Genomic DNA, 22,322 nt, shown 5'->3' on the forward strand with positions numbered 1-22,322 from the left:
GATAGTAAATGTTACCATACTGAATTGGCCTATCTATCAGCGTAGCACACAAAAAAAATCAAGCATCTACCGCAATAATTCACGTCACCATAAATAAAAATCTCATCGTACTCGGCGATAGGTGAAAAATTAAAAAAAATCATAACTCCGAAAATACGAAAAATCGCGGAACATACATGGGGGTGATTCAGATAGCCCTCTAGGTCCTCTACCTCCCAGCTTCAGTATATCACTACTTCTTGGGACACCCTGTATATTTTAACCCTGTATACCTAAATAACATTCTCCCACACATTTATTTAATCCGTTGTACCTACCTACTACTTATATCTACTACCGACTAGTACTTGTACTACTCATCCATTTACTATTTGACTATTAAGGAATGAACAGTACCTATACTATATATTAGATTTTAATAAGCCACCAACGTTTAACAGGTTTCTTTATATACTTTGCAATAAACTAAATTGCTTCTTTAGTAAACTGACAATTCACAGTAATGTGAAATAATAATCCGCAAACCTGATGTAACATTAAATATTAGGTATACATGTATATATGATGTACATTATTATTTTGTACATGTAGTTTTGTTTTCAACTAAAACGACATGTCCTCGAGTCCAAACAATTAAGGAGAAGTAAGTTATTGATATGTAAGTATTTACTTTAAATTGTTCATGGTAAACTTGCTGAGTTGCCAAATCGCAAAAAAATACAAAATACATAAAATGCGCGGTGAATGATTGTATGTAACTATGTAGGTAGGCAGGATTTTTAAAGGCAAATTACAAAGTTTTATAACGTGTACCAAGTCTGTATTGTATAAAATATATTTGTTCACTGTCTATAACAGAACATATAGAATGCAGGACTACCCAGACGTTTGATCTATTAAGTTAAATAGGTACCTATCTAATCTTATAGTCAAATAACTTTTAGTAACTATAACATTGTATACATTCAGAAGATGTACCTTTACATAACTAAACTGATTATTGATGAAATACAGCAACATGTTTATTTGAATGGCTATTACATTAATATATAAAACACGCGGATGGTTTACACTGGTGAACAGTCGCAAATTGGCTTGGATCACGACAGGCCAAGTGCTAACCAAGTCTTATATCTGAACTACTTCACATGCCTTTTAATTGTGTGCGTGGGTATGTCAATGCATGAATAGAACAGAACGTGTGTTTCTGATTATTGCCTCGGCATTGGCTGTTTTAAATATTTAACACTTCAATTGTCAAGCTTCCCAAGTCTTCCGCGAAACAGGTTTAAGCGGGTTTAGCAGTAAAAATGTAAATGATACACAATACATACCTATGTACTTGTGCGGACGAATAAGACGAAGTGCTAACTTTTTGTTAAATTTTTATCATTATTAATAGCCTGTCACTTAGGAAAAATCTTTTATAAGTAGGTACATATAGAATAAACAACTCGGCACGAAACCAATTGAAATATTGATCTAAAAAAGTGCGAATGTTGATGTTTTAGATCTATACTATAATATAATTTAACCCTGGTTACCTACCCGTTTATTTATATAATACCTTCAGTAATTTTAATTTAATAACTGTTTATTTACGAACCCAAATCTAGCCAAATATTCCTAGCTTTTAAAGAGTAAGTTTATTTCCATTAATTGTTAAGTTACATGCTCATTTTTTTTTTAAACTTAAAAGACGATAATTTAATTTCAAAATAAATCTCGTATCTTGAAGAACCTTTCTAAATATTTCATGACAGTCTTTTGTTTACGTAAATCAAGGAGTTTGAAGTGCAACAGCACTGCAGGGCATCAGGTGCGATACACTCACGCAAATATTTTATGAAAATACCGGGAACGGGAACCTCGCTCGCTAGGGATGCGCCACGCTGTCGACTTGAGCTCAACGACAAACATAAAGAGACGTTCGGCACTCAAAGATATATATCATGACATCTTACTGTTATCCGAATCGGTATAAAGCCGCGATCAACGGATCAAAAATTATGTCTACAAAGTCTACATTGTTTGCAAACAGCGTATTAAACTGAAACTATTTTTGATTTATTCAAACCAAATAATAGCTATAGGTAGTGATTTATTCATTAACTCCCTAATCTCCCTATATTGAATACAGTTTATTCTTATTGTATTATTTTTACGACAATAGTATTAATACCTACCTATGTCAAATAAATCTACCTTCTTAATTTTGATACATAATAAATAAGTGTATAGTTCAAATTGCCACCTTGGGCAACCAGCCACAACATAAAACAGCACTAAGAGGTGTAAACAACAGTTATTGAAATAAGATATTTGTATCAATATTAAAATTAAACAGCATATAAAAACTAGTGTGTGAATACCGAAGCATAACCATACCGCATACCGAAGTTAAGTGAAAAGGATAAAAGAGCGGCCTAGTGTCGACATCGCGACCGCGCCGCGCGGGCCGCATCTCACAACCAAACGGTAAACACTTTGCTGTAATCTCGAGATGAGAAAACTTTCAGTTCTCTTAATTCAGAAACTTATTCAACAACCTAACAACCTTAGAGCGGACCGCCCGGCGGCGGACTCAACACAAACAAACGACGATCCTACTCTTTATTCCAGACAGTATTTAACATTTAGGTAATTTAACCACAATGTATCTTGGATGTTCCTTTATTTTTATTTTTCGCGCATTAAAGCATGTATTTATTTAATAAAAACACTTAAAATAAAACTTATAAATAAAAAAATTGGCATTTAAGTAAATATGGTTTTAAATAGTTTTAGATAAAGGATAAAGAACTAAAATTTACAGATACCTACAAAGCGAAAAATAGTTGTGTTTTAGTGGAACTGTTAAGTGGTTATTTTATTTTATATTTTGTAATATTTTTTTTTATATTTTGTAACCTTAGGGCGTATTTTTTGTTTGTCCTCGTATTTTGAAACGTGGTAGGGTTATACACATTATTTGTAAAATAAAGGGGCCAATGTATTATTATATCAAATCGGTTTTTTAAATATTAAATACGGGACCCTAAAAATACTTACTTTACGATATTGAAATATTTTTACGTAAACAGTAATAACACTAATATCAAATAATGTAGCGAGTAACTTAACACTTTGTCTAGATTTATTTGTATTCAACCACACTATTTCCGAGGACGAATAACAATTTCCATAATTTTTCGATATTTTGTCTCATTAGCCATCCACGTAGACAATGAGTTGCTCATGGCGGTGAAGTCAAAAACAAACAGTTATGTTCTATACTTGGAGCGGGACAGAACCTCCGTCTAGGAGTTGTTTCGTATAAAAGTACTTTCGGAAACCTGCCGAGCCGCGTGACGGGCCGGCATGACCATTCTGCGCCCCGTCTCATACCTTGACCAGCCGCGAACTGTCCTCCACCGAAGTTATGAGCCTGTGAGTGGCTTTTTTATAATATTGAACTATTACATATCGTAGTTTTTTATAAATCTGTTTATTTATAGGTTCTACGTAGGAAATACGATTTTCCTGACGTTTCAATTATTTTATCGGTCCTTAAGCATCATCATCTTTTTCATATTGACAAGTTAAAGCATTAAGTCGCGATGCAAGTATAAAATAGAGGATTAATGACGTGCCTACTTATGTTCAGACAGCGTGCTTGATACGATATCTCGGTAAACAAAATGGATTAAGTGTGTCAGTATCGCTCCGGAGCCCGCCGCTACGTTGCATGTAGAGCTCGTTATACTGATTTTTCTCGTAATAACCTAGCCAATGAAAGCGTTTTCCTGTGTACACGTTAAAGTTAAAAGGAAAAAATAATAGGAAAATAAAATAAAAAACCTTAGCTGAAGGCAATTTGGATGTGCCGTGTCAATTCAATTACGCTACGCGCTGCTGTATATTGCTGAAGATTAGGGTAATCGGGGCAATGAGAAAATATTCCAGGAATAAATCTACCCGGTTTTTAATTGACAGGTTAGTACATTTATCAGTCGATCACGTGTTTTGTCCTAGTCCATTAATCTCATTTCGCAAATATATTACTTTTATTAAGATTATAATATTATCATTCTAGGATTATATTATGATATTTCAATTCAGAGAGAAACTGCAGTCGGCAAATTGACATTCATCATATTGTCATATTAGAATAATGGTCAAGCGTTTTTTTTCAGACTGATTCGAATTTCATGTGTAAAATCGAAATTATGCAATTATGTCGGTAAAACATTTTCACAGATAAAAAAATATTCTAACTACAGTTTAACTTTATGCTGGTCGTGATTTGTGGTTTTTGAACGCATCATAGAGAGTTTATGATTATATGTGTGTAAAATTCTTCAAAACTTAAAACACTTTGGTTCACAACAGGAGCGTCGACAACAGCAACAGTAGTTATCGGGCAAGGAGTTATCAATTAAGCGAATACAACTTTATTGTTAAGAGAATGAAATAGTACGTATTAGTACGTGTACGTACGTCTGTTGCTGACTGTGCCTGTGTAAAGAACCTCAGTACGTAATGATGGTGTGTGTTTAGATGAGTCCAGGGAGACGGGGACCCCTAGCGGAGCCCGGAGAGCGTCCCAGCGTCACCGTCACCGACATGGACACCGTACAAGAGGAAAACGACAATGACAGGTAAAATCTATATACTTTATTTATTATAAAGCGTTTACCTTTTGTTTTTATTGGTAAATGGTTTTTATACATTGTTGTTATACATATCATGGATATATGTGTGTGTACTAGCTTCTGTCCGCGACTACCTACTTGGAATGATAACGATGAACATGAAATCTTTCAAAATGGCGGTGAACACTCAAGTTCACGAGGTCTAAAGCTCACAGAGCCACTAGTATTAATATTATAATCCGAATAATCACAAGGCCTAGTTTCTCCTCTAAGTTGGAAGGTCAGTATGGCATTCGATTTCGCAAAAAGTCGTGCCTGCGCCCACTCGGTTTAGGCGGAGTATGTTACTTTCTTAGGACGTCCCTTCCGATTTAGGTCACGTTCTGAGGACGTCACTTTCTGAGAACGTCACATTCTGAGTTCGTCACTTTCTGAGGTCGTCACATTCTGAGTACGTCACTTTCTAAGAACGCCACTTTCTGAGGACGTCACATTCGGAGTACGTCACTTTCTGAATACGTCACTTTTTTTAGCATGCACGTGCAACGTGCGCCTGCACGAACAATGGATATCAGCAATCATATTAGCTGTATGGCATACGGCCGCTTTTATGTATATTTAATATTGTAAACGGAATCCAAATAAATTTATTTTTTATTTTAATTGCCATCAAAATATTTTACATGAACTTCATTTTAAAATAATTGCTGGTCGTGTTGTAAAAGAAAAATCTCCTTTGTATTGATATATTGTAAAAACAACTGCTATTGATCTACTGTAAGCCTCCGACTACTTACTTCATTTTAGGATCCATTCCTAATTTTTTAAGCTACCTCTCACTTAGCTGCCTGATTAAATACGTGCTATGTAGGTATTTAATTTCTGACTCCGCCAAGTCCGCGATATAACCTAATATACCTAATTGTATTTTTACCCCACTGCGGTACTATTCAGCTCAGTTCAGTTAATTACACTTCTAGCAATTTGTGTAAGTACTAATGATTCTTTATTGTGTATTCCAACGTGGAAAGTACTGTAACTATTTTGATGAATGCGGTGTCAATCGTTTTTTTTATTACCCGTTATCAAAAAAAACAACCTAAGTTAAAAAGAATTACCAATACACTTCGCCATGATTATGGCTACATTTAATTAATATAAATGAATAAAACCAAAAGCATTCATTCATACGGCTATGAATAAAGGCAGTGTTCATTGTTAGATTCCGGATAGAGGCATTCTTTTTATTTCAAAACGTGGAAATGAAACGTCGAGGTAGGCGACAGTGCGGCGATCGCGCCGCTGGTGGTCATAAATACGCCCGAGATATCAAACCATTTAATTAAAGTTTCTTTTTAAATTGCACCTCTTTGTATTAATCGCGCACTTTTATCTCTTAAGCTTCACAGGTACCTCGTAACTTATGAAAGATATCTATCATTTGATATCTAACGCAAACATTTCGCATACTTTATATAGAATAGAATAAAATAGGTTCAAATACTTATATTATGATTTGATATTCAAAGTAGAGTGTGGCGAGGCGAGGATAGAAAGCTCAGAAAGACATTTCCGGCGGACAGATGCATATTTTGAAGATTTTGTGCTCAGAGTTATTCCGCTGAAGTACTACCATACTTCAGCATACAGTCCTTTAAATATTGAATTTACAGGATTTTTCTGGTACTTACTTCTAAAGATACGCTGTAAGTCTTAAAGGTAAAATCCTTTCTTGAAGGCTGGGACCGGAAAACCGCTTGGTTTCAATGTCTATTAGGTAAGCCTTTCTAACTGTCTATGTAGGGGACAACCTATGAAATGATATGGTTAGCTATATTCGCTATACAGCGCGGGAACGCTGCTTGCGTGATGGGCACCTTGCCGAGGGCATTAAATAAATAATGATTTGCAGTCACACTTCAGAATCCTACGGTGTTTTATCATTCATGCTATAATAAGGTTTAGATAAACGTTTACGCTTTGCGTAATTATTCAATTTATTAACAGACAATTCAGTTACCCATGAATATTATTTAAATTTTTTAGTTTTTTGTGTATATCAATTTCGTCTAGCATCGAGCCAAACTTGGAAAATATTTATGACGTTTGATAGACCGCTTTGTTGGCCGCGTCGCGCTGTCTGCCGCTCCCACTCTTTTCGCACAATCGCATTCTGAGATCTCGTTTTTTTACCAAATACACAGTCAAAGAACAAGAAAGCACAAAAGTGAAAGGTCACTTTTTTATCCATTATGTTTATAATTATATGGTGGGCCTTACCTTGTTTTATTTTTGTTTTTTTAATTATTATAAGAGTTAAGTAGCCTTTAAAAAATTGTATGAGATTATTTTTTGCTTCTAATTTTTAAAATATGTAAATTAAAAATCAAAAAAAGTAAATCGGAGGGGCATAGTATACATACATTCAATACAGGGTGCCATTTGAGTCGTGATCAATAATATGTTTTTCTAACTCCATAAACAACGAGCAATTGAATGCCCCTACTCTTACTAAAATCAGACAAGATTTTTTTAATTTTTTTGTTTATTTTTTGTCATTTATTTTACTTTTACAAGTAGCAATGTGGTATTTAAACAGCTTTGTAAGATATTTCAAATGAAAAATTAAGTAAATTTTATTTCTAACTGGGACAAATGACAAAATTGAGGTCAATGACAGTTCCGATTCAAAGAGGCGATTCAATCTACTAATTTAAATATTTTAATAAGCCGTTGTAATATCCTAAATCCACTTATAAAAGTAAAATAAATGACAAAAAAAAACTTGTCTGATTTTAGTAAGAGTAGGGGCATTAAATTGTTCGTTGTTTATGGAGTTAGAAAAACATATTACTGATCACGACTCAAATGGCACCCTGTATACAATAAATTATGTAGAAATATTTTCCACAAAGTCAATATGAGATGCGATCGTCCACTATCCTCTTAATGACACTAGTTGTGTTCTGTGTCGAGGTTAAAAAAATTAGCATGAACTAGAACAAAAGATTATTATATATATCTACATTATCTACAACTACATTCTTTAAAAAAAATACAATAGTTGTTCATTGCGTTTACGTGAGTATTGTATTCTTTGGTTTACACCCAGTTTATAAATGATTTGGCCTTTTCCGATATCTGTCAAAAGCTAGTAGATTGTTAACCAAAGGATGAAAGGCACATATTTCTGACTAGGTAGTTTTCGAACACTCTACTTTTGATTCCGATTACGAGGAAAGTGAAATACATGTGTATGTATTGATTGTAATAAAGTAATAAACATGATTAAGTATAAACTTTTATAGTATTTCTTGGGGATACTTTCAATACAATTTAGGTAAAAGTATCGTGGTTTATGGAGTTAAATATCAGAATGGAAATTGTACAAAAAATCCGTTTAACTCACCAACATTTAGATCAATCAAATCTTACAATAAAAAAAACATTGCCGGCCATTACATAGCAAGCTTTGACCAAAAACCCATAGTTTTATAATAGAAGTGCAAAAACTAAGAAAAATCCGAAATTTTTGCAGTTTTTTGCAAATTACGAAGGGAGCACAACTTTTTTTTTCTTGCAAAACATAGTGTCACATTCCTCCAAGGACTCCAAACAACATACACAAAAATATAAAACTACATCACGCAATGTTTTTTTAGGAGATTTTTTTGTAAGATTTGACTGATCCAATTATGAGACCAGCGTCTAAGTGAAACAAAGAAAGTAAAATAAAATGTGTAATGGGTAAATCCACGGTGACTCACGTTACTTTGTAGTCACTATTCCTAACAATCTTGTCGTATATTTGAGATCAAGAGCTTTCTACGTCGAAAACTTGATAATAATATCACAGAGTACATTACTGCGAATCATTTATCGAAGTACTTTTTCTCCATCAAATTATAAAAATTGGAGAAAAGTGGAAAATAACTCCATGACTCACGTTACAAGAAATGGACACGGAGTTTTACGCCTTTTGTGTTTATTGATTTCCCTTTGATTATTGAATGAATTAGTTTTAACAAAATAACAAAACAATGACATAAATATGCAAGCTTCTTTAATAGTTAACCAAATAAAATCAAAGATACACCCTTATTTAAATAAAATATAAAACCTTACGAACTCACGTTACAGCGATTTCGTGAATCACGTTACTTGCGACTACCTAGAATATTTTGATATTTTTTATCATTTCTAGCAAACAAATAGCATATTTTTTACTTATTATTATTAGAATTAGAACTTTTCTGATACGTTATTTAGCTCTACCCAAAGCTTGGCGATTAATTAACATCGAAGATGAGGATGCAATTGAACTATCTAAGGCTCTTGCTTATTCAGCTTTTTTCTTTGATCTATATGTTTTTCAACTCTTTTTCTGTTTTTTTTCTCTTTCATCCTTTATAAATTGGTTTTTCTTTTTTTGAGTCATGTTATCTAGCAACTTCTTCTTTTGCCTGATTTTTTGGCGGCAAGCCTATGTTTTTTCTTATACTCTTCGTACTTTCCGTCGTCTTTCAGCTTCTGTCTTCTTCTTTTTGCCCTTTCTGCCGCTGATAGAGGCATTGTAGCTACAAAATACATTCAAATATTTAGTTACTCGCTTTACAGTTGCAACAACGCGATTCACTGTGACTCACGTTACAAGTATCTCAAGTCATGTATTTCTATAAAATAACACTTATGCGGAGAAATAAACCGCGAGAATGACACCATCTAAGCCCAATCATACACATAGTTCAATATAAGTTCGTTTGTCCAAAACTTCAGTACAGTAAATGAAAAATATTGTTTTTTACGTTACTCACGTTACTCAACGACATGCAATTTTCATTCACCTCTTACATATTTTTCTTTCAACTTATGATAATTGTAATCAAAGTAACGCGTGAATAATTTAATAGACATCAGATAAATAAAGGTTACTTACCTCTTCTTTGCGTAAAAATCAATTAAAGTCGTAATATTTATAATCACTTATTTTACGTTCGTAGTTGATTCCGCAAGCAGCACTTACAATGTCGGAAATTATGACAACCGTTGACTTATTATTGACTTAAGGTTATAAAATTTGTTCTGCTACCCTCATTTGATTATTCTACATTCAAACACATTCTAAATTCAATAGTTTATTTTTTCGTTGTCATGTCCGAGTTACGCGGAAAGACCCTAATGATGATTGTACTGCCCAGCGACGAGTCCTCATACTCGGACATCCAGCGGCTGCGCGAGCGCACGCAGGCCATGCTGAACCCGGTGTCGGAGCCGCTCGTGCAGGCGCACTCGCAGCCCAACAGCCGCAGGATGTCCAGCGACATAGACGCCAAGCTCGCCGCCAACCTCAACACCAGGTATCATCATATTTTTTTTTAATTTTACTTATCAAAGCGACATTAGCGACATATTTCATTAATGGCATATCATATGAGGATACACCAAAAGTGCCTTTTTTTTCTTGGTAATTTTCGATACATCAGGATTCGATAGTCAGACCCTTTCTTATTGCAAAACTAACCAAATTACCTATAACCAGCTTCGCCCTACTCTACGCGGCGTCAAGGGCTGGTTTCACAGGCGCTGTCTTCGAAGTATCCTCAACATCACATGGAAGGACAGGGTCACTAACGAGAGAGTCCTGGAAATTGCACAGCTTCCTAGCATCACCGCCCTGCTGAAGGCTCATAAAAGTCGTAAAAAACCATAAAACCGCAAAGTTCTGCTACGAGAATAATATTCATACAGACCAAAACTACAGAGGCGGCAATTTTGCCTGATATATGTGACAACCAGACTAAATGTCGAGCATCCTTAACTTTCTGAATCAGAAGAGTGTGTTTTTGCATGTTTATGTCTCAAACATTAACTAACTAATGTCATTGACTTATATCTCAGGACGGGCCTTACGCGCACTAAAGCAATCCACCAATTGCGACCAATCGCGCGCGTGATGCAAACTCATCAACCAAACGCGTTGTAGCGGTGTCACACCGCTGTACTGGTCCCATTCATGCCCCTTTCTTATTGGCCGTACGGCCAGTCCTGAGATATACGTCAATGGTTAATGTACCTATGTCTCTAGGCGACCGTCCGCCATCATCGCGGCGTTCCGGCGGCCGTCGCAAGCGCTAGCGCTGTGCGCCGCGACGCAGCGCCGCTTCCTGTCGGAGCTGTCGCCCCACTCGCGCGCCTCCATGGCCTCCACCACCCACGAGCCGCCGCCTTCAGCTGCAGAGATCATGGGACAGTAAGCATCACACTAACACGAAGGCCACGAAATGCACGCTCGACGCCGATGCTCTACTCGGAGCGTGCGTTTCGTTGCCGAGGAGGAGGAGGAGGAGGAAAAATTAACTCTAGATACGATATGGATCGGATATAATAACCACGACGCAGGAAATTAGCGAAGGAGGTGAGATGAAAACTGTTGTCGGAGAAACTACTTTTCAAAATTGAGTACATATATATTGTGTAAGTAGTAACAAAATAAATTGTTACTGTTATCCAAACATTTCTTTGAAAAAACTACACGAAGAACTCGAGCAAACACTAATTAAAGTGCGATCATAAATTAAGGCACGTGTGGTCGGCGAACGTGCACGTGGCGGGCGGCCCACGAGCCCGCGTCACCCGCCGACTGACGCTCCGCGACCGCAACACCACTCTAGGGCTGCTAACACCTCGAAGTCCTCCAACGAGTTTAATTTTCAAAACGAATCAGCTTTACGAGAATCTGCGCTTAAAATATAGTCTGGAAAACCACAAGCCAGTAACAGGAAAATAAAAAAACTTATCCCTCTTTTTTTGGAGTAGGTAGGTAACAATACTAGCATAAGAAAAAGGCAATTCTCTTTTCACCTCAGCAGCTCGAACAAGGGTACTTTGCTACTTAAAAACAGTGAGCAAAATCGCATTTTGCTCACTGAGCGAGACAAAATGAGCAAAATGCGACTTTGCTCACTCAGTGAGCAAAATGCGTTTTTGCTCACTGTTTTTAAGTAGCAAAGTACCCTTGTTCGAGCTGCTGAGGTGAAAACTTAATTGTTGGTATATCTTAAGAAAACATGAGTGAATAGAGGTAAGCGATGAAGAAGGAATACATTTTTCGGGTTCTCTAATATGTTCACACTGCTGAGGTGAAAAGTTTTGTGAACTACACGAGATCAAAGTTATTTACATCTTGTGCGCTTTTGAGTCCCTTACTACGCTCAAGATAGTATAGAATCTTTCGCTTGCACGGGACTCAATTTAGCACTCGAAGAAATATCAAACTTTGATCTCTTGTTGTACAAATAACTATTTACTGCGCTCCGCCGACAAGCAACTCTCTTAAAAGACTATATACATATATATACCTATAACCATAGTCATATATTGTTTGAATATTCGTACTACCTACAAGAAAATTGTCGTTTTAAAAATTGTTGTTAACAGCAACGCTTCCCAATTACTTTTTAAAGAAAATCATGTCTCCTCAGCTGTAGGCTGCCAACAGGGTGACCCGCTTGGCCCAGCGCTTTTCAGTTTAGCAATTCACCCTATAATAGTAAAATTAAATTCCAAATTCAATGTATGGTACTTGGACGACGGCACTATAGGAGGTGACGTAAGCGAAGTTCTAGAGGATCTTCGCGTTTTAATTGAAGAATTCCACGGTATCGGACTAGAGCTGAACTCTTCTAAATGTGAACTTTTCTTTTCCGATACATGTCCAGACAAAGATTTCGTAATTTCTGAATTCCGTCATCTTGCTCCTAGTATTCAAATTACGGAGAAAAGCTCACTTCACCTCCTAGGGGCACCTGTGTTAGACGAATCATTTTCAGATTTTTTAGAGAACAAAATTAAAAACCTCAACGAAGTTTCGGATCGCATGTCCAAAATAAATGCTCATGTAGCATACACCGTTATCCGATACTGCCTTTTTGTACCAAAATTCACTTACGTTCTAAGGTGCAGTCATTTTTGGAAATTTCCCGCTCTTTTAGAAAAAATCGACCAAATTATTCAAAATCTTTTAATATCAGTAATCAATATAAACCTGGACGACCGCTCATGGACCCAGGCTTCCCTGCCTGTAAGGCATGGTGGCCTGGGTATCAGAAAAGTATCCAGCGTTTCGCTCCCTGCATATCTGTCCTCAACCCATAGTTCACAGGAACTAGTATCTAAAATTCTAAAGTCTCCAATCGATCAATTAGACATACCTTTTAATTTAGAGGCCAGAAATGCATGGAGCGTTTCATGCCCAAACACTGACCTGCCCGAAAATCCCAATTCGCAGCGTCTTTGGGATGAGCCGCTTTGTAGGCTGGTACGGAATAACCTGTATCAAACGGCAACCAGCCTTCAAGAGCGCGCTCGCCTACTTGCCACTTTCGAATGGGAATCCGGGCAGTGGCTCCAAGCTCTGCCTTCCATATCAACTGGAACACTTTTGGACAACTCGACCTTCCGCCTCTCCGTCGCTCTCCGCCTGGGAGTGAACTGTGTTGCCCCACATCGTTGTCGCTGTGGTGACCCAGTTGACCGGTTGGGCCACCATGGACTATCCTGCTGCAGAAGCGCTGGGCGTGCCCCCCGCCATGCCGGCCTTAATGATATCATCCGTCGGGCCTTAGCCAGTGCGGGTGCACCGGCCGTTTTGGAACCGACCGGCCTCGCCCGCGATGACGGTAAGAGGCCCGACGGTATGACCCTCGTGCCATGGAAGATGGGTCGGCCGCTGGTTTGGGACGCAACCTGTGCTGATACCCTAGCGCTGTCCCATCTCCATGGCACTGCAGTTAAGGCTGGCTCGGCTGCCAATTCGGCCGAGGTCCTCAAGCGGCGCAAATATGCAACCATAAACAGTGGTTGCATATTTGAGCCGTTTGGGGTTGAGACCATGGGGCCTTGGGGGGAAAGCGCTCACAGGGTCTTTAAAGAATGTAGCCACAGGTCGGTGGGATTGACGCGTGACCAGAGGGCTGGGTCATATCTAGCACAGCGGATCAGCATTGCCATACAACGTGGCAATGCTGCCAGCCTTCTGGGCACGCTGCCAATGGACGGCGATTTGGGCCAAATTTTTTATCTATAGTTTATTTTTATGCTTAGTTTTTAAGCTTAGTTTTTAATTCTAGTTTTTAATTTTAGTTTGTAATTTTTATTTTAAGGCTTTTTATTATTTGTTTTAGTACTTAGTTTATTTTTAATAAAAAACTAACGTTGTTAAAGTTATATGAGTTTTCCTTAATATGGACTGGTGTCTACAGAAAACTTGAGCTCCTGGAATATACGAGTATGTACTATGACTCTGCTGGACTTAATTTACCGCCACTCCCAGTCATAATACTGATCCTGTTAATCTTTTTTATCGATAATATCTGGGAGACCGAACTTTGCTCGGAAAACATATAAAAACTAAAAAATGCGCGTTTTCCCAGAAATAAGACCTAGCTAGATCGATTTTTCGCCCTCGAAAACCCCCATATATAAAATTTCACCGAAATTGTTAGAGCCGTTTCTGAGATCCCCGAAATATGTATGTACAAGAATTGCTCGTTTAAGGTAGAAGGTTGCTCATACATCGGCAACAGACTCTCCGTGGGTGGTGAGTTGGGTGTTGAGTGCAGTAAGAGTAAGCCTAGTAGTACCTAAGGAGGTGTACAAGAGAGAACGCTAAGTGCCACTTGCGGTACCGCAAAAGGACACAAATTTATTTTTACTCGTCAATGTAAAAATAAATTTGTGCTTTAAGTTTCATTCTTGAAGTTAATTAGGTACACCTTATTTTTAGAAGTTTAGATATAAACAAAATTATGTTACTGGACGCACTTTCCGGTATGTTTAACGCTGGTTTAACCAAAATAATACAAATATTGCAAGAGCATCACGTGTGCTGACGTCACACCTACTGTTTCACTCACACAGGCAACACTCCGGCTGCTCCGGTATCTACGACGCGTCAACACCATTCAAAAGCGCACCCCTTTGTATTAATAGACAGCGACTCAAAGCCTCGGAAACTTTCCAACTAGCGAACATTTTAAAATATGGAAATTAATAATATATTTATTTAAAAGTGGAAAAATTACTGTCTTGGGTGAGACTTGAACTCACGGCCTCTGGATCGATATTCCAGCGCTCTGCCATCTGAGCTCAGAGGCTGTGAGTTCAAGTCTCACCCAAGACAGTAATTTTTTCACTTTTAAATTTATTCTAAGCTTAATAGCATCGGTCGCTGACGTATCTGCTTGTAAAAAATTAAATTAATAATATACTCGTATATTCGCGAACAGAAAATAATGTCACAGCAATACAATTACTCCAGCACATATCACTATTTTGTTTTACCCTAAGCGCAGTGGCCTATAAAATGCGTGCGGGAGAGCGTTAGAAACATTACACGCTTAATTTAGCGTAAAACAGAACTGAACACAATATGATAATGATCTAACAAAAACTGAGATGAATAAGAATATGTATTAACGAGAAAAATAAGTGCGTAATCAAGCTAGGTTAACGTTAGTGTGAGATTAACGCACTTTTCTGATTTACAGCGAGGCTTTGAGTAAAGCCCTGTCCGCCCTTTACGCTAAACTACTGGTGGTGCTGGGCCTCGCATTCCCGATCACTGAAGTCATCGCCAACGGAGTTCCTGACGCATATTATCAGGTAGAAGTCACACGACCAGCATCCCGATAATTTAAAAAGAAACTTTCGCTCAATAATAGATACCTCTATCTACTTAACATAGGTGTACCTATCTATTTATTCATATAATCTTATCTTTTTACAGGGATTCTATTTATATCTGTATCTAGTCTCAGTTATTTTCGTCGTTTTTCAATACGCGAACCTGATGCGTCAGAAGGCAGTTAATACAATTATTCATGACTATGGTAAGTGTGCTTAGAGTTAGTATAATGTCACTTGAGAGCTATGCTGTTATTTAGGAGAAAAGAAAATAAACGCTTTGGTAATTATCCGCTTTAGTTAAACAAAATGCGACATTAAAATCACATCTTGTTTGCATAATTACAGCCGCAATGAATATTACCTTCTTTAGTTTGCATTCTACTAGCGTTCTCGGCGTTTCTATTCGCATAAATGTTTTACAAAAAATCTCTACACATGTTCTTTAATGACTGTATAGATAGAGATATCTAATTAACTTATATATTTTCAGAGGAAACTGAGGAGAAAGACAAAATCGCAAAACCGGGGACGAGTGAAAAACCCAAGCACAAAGAAACTATATCACGCTATGGCAGTTTTTACTTGAGGCTTGGTGCAATTGGTAAATGAAATAAACTATCGATTAATTACATTTAAAAAATTAATTGTGTTAAACTCCTTAGACCCAAAAGCTATAGTTCTGTTTTTGAATAAGTATAATATAATAAAATAGCAATCTAGCATTAAATAATATTTGATGCAAATTAAAATTAGGTTCCTATGTTTTTAAGGGATTATAAGGGCTTCAAGACTAAGGAGATTAAATATAATAGTACATTATTGCCGAGGTTCGGAAGTAGCTACTTGCTGGCTGAGGATTCGCTTTAAACGGACGACCTTGGGAGTCCGTTTAATTGAATCCGAAGCCAGCAAGTAGCCTTCCAGTCGAGTCATATATACTGCTTTTCTCAAAAATGGTGCAAGAAATCGAAATATTTTACGGAAGCAACGTTCTAATTTTCACTGAAAAAAGTAAAACCAATAAAAAGATTTGCTTTGCCGCCTTTAAAAAAAATAGAAGTGTATTTTTCTGCTGAAAATACGCCAACCTATTTGAAACACCTAATTAGTCGCGGTACCAACATTATAATAATAATAAGTACTAATCATTTGTTTGGCCTAATCAACCTAAGCCTTCATTTGATATGGCCATTTCAAATTTTAAAAAGTTTGGAATTCGACAAATAATGGAATTTGTATGCAACATTACAGTCCTGAAATCGAGACTGCAATGTTTTTAACTTTTTAATTTTTTGACTGACCAACTACGCACTTCGCGACCTATTTTTTAACCGGCAACGTCGACTTTGCCGTCCATTTTTGAGAAAATATCATTGTATTCCACAGCTTTCGGCATCGGCTCCATGGTGTATAGCGGTCTAGAGTTCGGAGAGTATTTTGAAATGACTGACGATTGCCGTACTGTGCTATCTGTCTTCACACCGGCTCTCCGTATGGCGCTAACTCTGCTGCAGATGCAGTTCATCTTTCTCACAAGTAAAGAGATTGAATCCGGGACTTACAAAATGATACAACGATTTGGATTTATGCACATGATAGCTACTAATATGTGCGAGTGGTTGTACGTACTAGTGGAAGAGACAAAGCACGAGATCCATCACCTGGAGCATGCGATGGTGTCGCATGGAAACGGAACGCTCAGTAACGGGACTCTGGGAATACCTTGTCGAAGAGCTAATATTATGGGAGCGTTGCTACAAAATGCATCGCCGTTTCTGTTTCCTTGCACGATCGAATATTCCCTGATCGTGGCAGTGATTCTTTACGAAATGTGGAAGGAGGTACACGGATTTCTTTTTTTATGAGAATTGGCTATCACGGTGTTTGCTATAAATACATACTCTAGTATATGACTCGATTTCCAAGGGTAAGATAAGATAAGATAAGATAATCATTTATTGCATAATTATAAGTGTTACAGAAAGGTGGATTACTTACATAATATGTATTTTAGTGGACTCACTATAATTTGCCTGTCAGGCGTACAATATTTGTTTACTTAAAATCTATATTAACTAAGAACTATAATCTATATTAACTATTTACAATGTTTGTAAATTGCCATATTTTTCCTTTTTAGTCTAGTTTTACCTAAGAAGAAAAAATAAGGCAAGTGCTATCAACTATCCTATTACAACGTGGTTGAGAAATCTATATCAAAAAAATCATTTATATTGTAAGGCATCTTCTTTTTCAATATGTATACTAAAGATTTTTTAAACGCCTTTGCATCCTGATCTTTAATTGAGTCAGGTAATTTATTAAATAATTTGGCAGCCATTACGTATAAGCTTTTATTATAATAGGCGGTTTTTACAGGGATTTTTGGGAGTATCTCATACCTATTTTGATGATTACGGGGCAAGTTTTTTTCTATTTTTCTAAAGAGATTTATATTTTCTTTGACAAATATGCACGCTTCCAATATAAACATAGAGGGGAGAGTTAGGATATCAAGTTTATTGAACAGAGGCTTGCAACTATCATTATATCTTGCTCTTGCAATAGATTAGATAGGTTTTTAGATATTTTATTGAGACAGCACCTACTACTTCAGGTTTTCATTTCCACTGCATTAGTGCATTACCAAAAGATTAGGTATCATTTTAGTAGTCTTTGTATATTAAACTTCTACATGTACGTGTATCTCTATTTCAGGTCAAATGCACCCCTGAAGATTTCGAGAAGAAATTTCATATAAATACAAAAAATAAATCAAGGAACAATTCTGTGACCCCTGAGAAAATTTTACAGCAGTTTGGTATAAATACAAATAAATTAGTAACTTTTATGTATATTTCATATTTATGTACTTAAGCTTAATACTTGCCGGTCAATTCCGCAGTTTTCCTGACATCTTTGCATAATATTTTACGTTTCCTAAATATTTTTGTTTAATACTGTCTATCGTTGTAATTTATTTACGATAACACTACAATGCAATTAAGGCGCCTAATTAACGATGTTTAACAACTGTAACCATATGAAACCAAATCCAAGACATCTCATAATTCAATTTAACTACTCTCACTATGATAATTTTAGGCTTAAGGCTTAATTTTAGGCTTTTAGGGTTTTTGTTTTACTGTTAAGTTGTGAGTAATTATGTTGTATCATGTTGCAGCTGGCATGCTAGGCGTCGGTTCCCCGTACGGCAGCCGGGCCGCACTACACCATTTCTCCGTGGACTGCTCTCACGCACATCGCGGTCTCTTCTCTGGAGTATTAGTGATCGTACTCACCATCATATCCCTCATTATGTTCTTCGTTCTTAACAATGATCCGGCTACAATCAACGTAATTATGACACATTCACTATTAGTTAGTACTCTAAGCTTATTCGTTTACAAAACTGTATTATAATATGTCATAATTTCGATTTTTCAGGATGCAATATTTCAAGTTAATATATGCGAGTTGATCCTGTATACTGTAACTATAGCGGCGTGCCTTGCAGCAATAAAACAAATGAGAGTGCTTCCTTACAAACGAAAATCTCGAGGTAGTATACAACGCTTTTATTGTGCTTTAGCTAGTACAGCATTTTATAAGCTTTTAAAGCTTTATAGAGTTTATAGCTTTTTCATCAATACCGTCTTTTCATATGGTTTCATATTGGATTTTTGTAAATACATATCTTAATTAACAATTCCAGTAGGTATTCAGATTAAGCGCCACAGACAAAACAAATTAGTTTTCATAAAATTAATGTGTGAGTTACAGAAGCTATACAATGATAAACGTAACTGTCGTGAAATATAAACGTTGTATACCTATTCAGGAATGTATTATTTGTAGCCGTCCTGCAACTGGACACGTCGCTCCTAATCCTGGCGCAGTCGGGCATGTTCGTGTACTGCATGTTCAGCCTGATCGGCAGCCACCACACGCTGGCCAGCAGCAACAGCGCCGGCCTCACAGGTTTCTTCTCCGAGTTATTATCGCTCAATCAGGTACACACTTTATCAATTAAACTTTTTAATAATACATTAATTTTCTTCTTTTAAAACCGTCCAACAAATATAAACGCGCTCTCTTCTGGGTAAAACCTTTCTAAGAATAATCGCGCATTATACAATACTAGCGACCCGCCCCGGCTTCGCACGGGTTAGGTACACAAAACCTTAAAAAATTATATACTTACTTAAACCGTCCTCAAGAATCACTCTATTGATAGCTGAAAACCGCATAAAAATCCGTTTTAGTTTATCACGAACATACACACAGACGCAGCGGGGGACTGACTACGGCGTATACTTAACTACCTACGGTGTACTGTTCACAAATCGTTTGCACACAACCACATAGTCCACAACTACCTAACATCTGAACAGCAATGCATATAACGGTCCCTTAAAGCATATATATTATACCGTGACCGAGCGTGAAGGGTAAAACAGCGTGCCTACACCGCGTTTTTGTTTTATTTTTTACGCAGGTCTTGCTTTGCCACCTGAGTGAAGCTTCAGCCACCTAACTTCAAGCTCCATGGAGGATATTCCTTTATTATTGAAAACCTTTAAATAGTTAGTTCCTTGGGAATTAAAAGTGACCCAAAGACGATATTAAATTACTTGTATGTTTAGTCTGATATTTTGTGAGAGTAATAAGTCAAACGAGCAATAACCTAACTACCTACAATAGTCAGACCAAGTTAAGTTGACAGCGATTTTGATAGCCCAGACGGTGCAAGTGTAAGTAAACGTCATAATTTCATAGAAGTTAGACGTTTAAAATAACACATTGACTTTCCAAAACGCTGCCAACTTAGCTTGGTCTGACTTTAGTTATGTACAACAACAAATAAAACAATTACAGACCATACTGCAGTCCCTGTTCATAATCGACGCGTGGTGGCGGCGAAGCAGCACGTCGGAGCAGCGGCGGGACAAGCCGGGCCGGCAACTGGTCACCTTCCTGCTGGTGGCCAACATGGCCATGTGGGCCATCAACACGCTCGAAAAGGTACTGCTCGATTAAAATAACTAAATAATTTATAATATTTTTTTTACTGCTTCATTCTGAGTATTCTGACTACCCATAAATTCTGACATAATTAATTAACCTTAGAGACCATGATTTTAAAGTTATAAAGAGACTAATGAAGAATGAAAAATGCCTATAATGATTATTCCATGTTGACTTTCCTCGCCTTAATACATGCCTTCTAAGGAACAAGCGAAAAGGACCTAATTTACCCACTATTTTTTATCGAAATATGACATTCTTGTTCTGTTTTTTTTTTAGGTGTCCAATATTGGTAGGATTTTTAATGCATTCCTTGTCTGCATACATTTATATGTACCTATGTTAAGAAAGCGGCAGATATAGTAATAGGGCGTTTTTATTTAAGTTATATAAATTTCCATTTTTCGAACTTTCCATTCCGCGACCACCGCCATACAAAGTCTATGAAAAATGGTGACGGAATGGAAATAAAAACCTTAGGACACTTTTTTTCTCCTATTAGGATAGAAAGAGCTCGTGATTCTGAGTAGAAATAACATAAAAAATCCCAAATTTGAAAAAAAAGTGTAGGGGACAACTTTAAAAAAAACGCCCAATAAAGTGCTGCAAGACTATCATCCCCGTCTATTTAAGAGTTTTGTTTGACGCTTAGACTGGCCTGATCCGTTACTTTTGATGCTGACTGTACAATTAACGTAGTAATTAATGATCAAACTAGGTAGTACCTACACAGTAATATGACATTCCAAATTAAACATCTAATATTTGCATGTTGTTTGCTTATAGAATCGCGCCGAATTCCGACCCGCTCATTTGGATTTCTACGGGCCATGGGCCTGGACCATTATCACGCACGTGTCCATGCCGCTGGCGATCTTCTACCGGTTCCACTCGACAATATGCCTCTTCGAAATTTGGAAAAATAGTTTTAAGAGTAAACCCCTGTATCTTAACGTGTAGCAGAATTGTAATTGACTGTACCTACAGCGAGTTGCAAAATTGCATGGTAACATTAACTATGAACGAATTCATTCATAAATAAGCGGCCATGTAATTTTGCGGCTTGATGTACCTATTGAAAATAATGATCTTACATAATAGTGTTATAATTTATTAATGTTTTCATAACAAGAAAATTGTATAAATAGTAATCTACTTATCTAGTTTATATTTTGCAGACCTAGTCCTAGTTATCTATATTTATAAAAAAGAGTTACTTAGTAGCAATGTCGGACAACGAAAATACAAATGCAAAATCATTAGTATCAATGAGTGAGTAAATTGTGTTATTCTATTATGTTTGTATGTTAATTATGTAGGTAAGTACTTAAAACTGCGCATAAATGTAACACAAAACAGGAATTTGCCAAGCTTATAATAAAACAGACTTTCAAAACGTTATCATATTTGATTCCGTTGTCGTTTTCCTACATAAGTACCTATGTAAATGCATTTGTCCCACACAAGATCCCACCCATGACAACTCTTTGCTGAAATGCCCTTCACACAAGGTCCGTTATGCCATCCAATCCCCAGCAAGTTCTGAGAAGACACTCCCTTTTTAGGGTTCCGTAGCCAAATGGCAAAAAACGGAACCCTTATAGATTCGTCATGTCTGTCTGTCTGTCTGTCCGTCTGTCCGTCTGTCCGTCTGTCTGTCCGTCCGTATGTCACAGCCACTTTTCTCCGAAACTATAAGAACTATACTGTTGAAACTTGGTAAGTAGATGTATTCTGTAAACCGCATTAAGATTTTCACACAAAAATAGAAAAAAAGCGGCCAAGTGCGAGTCGGACTCGCCCATGAAGGGTACCGTATTTAGGCGATTTATGACGTATAAAAAAAAACTACTTACTAGATCTTGTTCAAACAAATTTTCAAATTCAAAAAAAAAAATCAAATGCAAAATGTTTTATTCGCAAATATAGGTAGTTACATACAGTGATCTTATAATAAGTGGTGTCGCTATATTT

At 36.8% G+C, this 22,322-nt stretch overlaps 1 protein-coding gene across 3 annotated transcripts; it reads left to right on the forward strand.

The window, feature by feature from the left end:
• The first annotated feature begins 1,008 nt into the window (after positions 1–1,008).
• On the forward strand, positions 1,009–21,323 carry LOC134662425 (proton channel OtopLc-like). 3 transcript variants are annotated; one of them, XM_063518642.1, is made up of 14 exons: positions 1,009–1,171; positions 4,540–4,640; positions 9,833–9,991; positions 10,720–10,884; positions 15,182–15,296; positions 15,421–15,523; positions 15,811–15,921; positions 16,707–17,161; positions 18,039–18,141; positions 18,505–18,677; positions 18,768–18,882; positions 19,179–19,333; positions 20,199–20,345; positions 21,135–21,323. In XM_063518642.1, the coding sequence occupies exons 2-14, from the start codon at positions 4,540–4,542 to the stop codon at positions 21,306–21,308; spliced, it is 2,076 nt and encodes a 691-aa protein (XP_063374712.1). In that variant the 5' UTR covers positions 1,009–1,171; the 3' UTR covers positions 21,309–21,323. The 3 variants fall into 3 exon arrangements, with proteins under 3 accessions (XP_063374712.1, XP_063374710.1, XP_063374711.1); XM_063518640.1 differs by lacking the exon at positions 1,009–1,171 and adding an exon at positions 3,315–3,429; XM_063518641.1 differs by lacking the exon at positions 1,009–1,171 and adding an exon at positions 3,496–3,975.
• The last annotated feature ends 999 nt before the right edge of the window (positions 21,324–22,322 follow it).

Source organism: Cydia amplana, chromosome 3 (assembly GCF_948474715.1).
Source record: "Cydia amplana chromosome 3, ilCydAmpl1.1, whole genome shotgun sequence".
In the NCBI taxonomy this organism is placed as follows: domain Eukaryota; kingdom Metazoa; phylum Arthropoda; class Insecta; order Lepidoptera; family Tortricidae; genus Cydia; species Cydia amplana.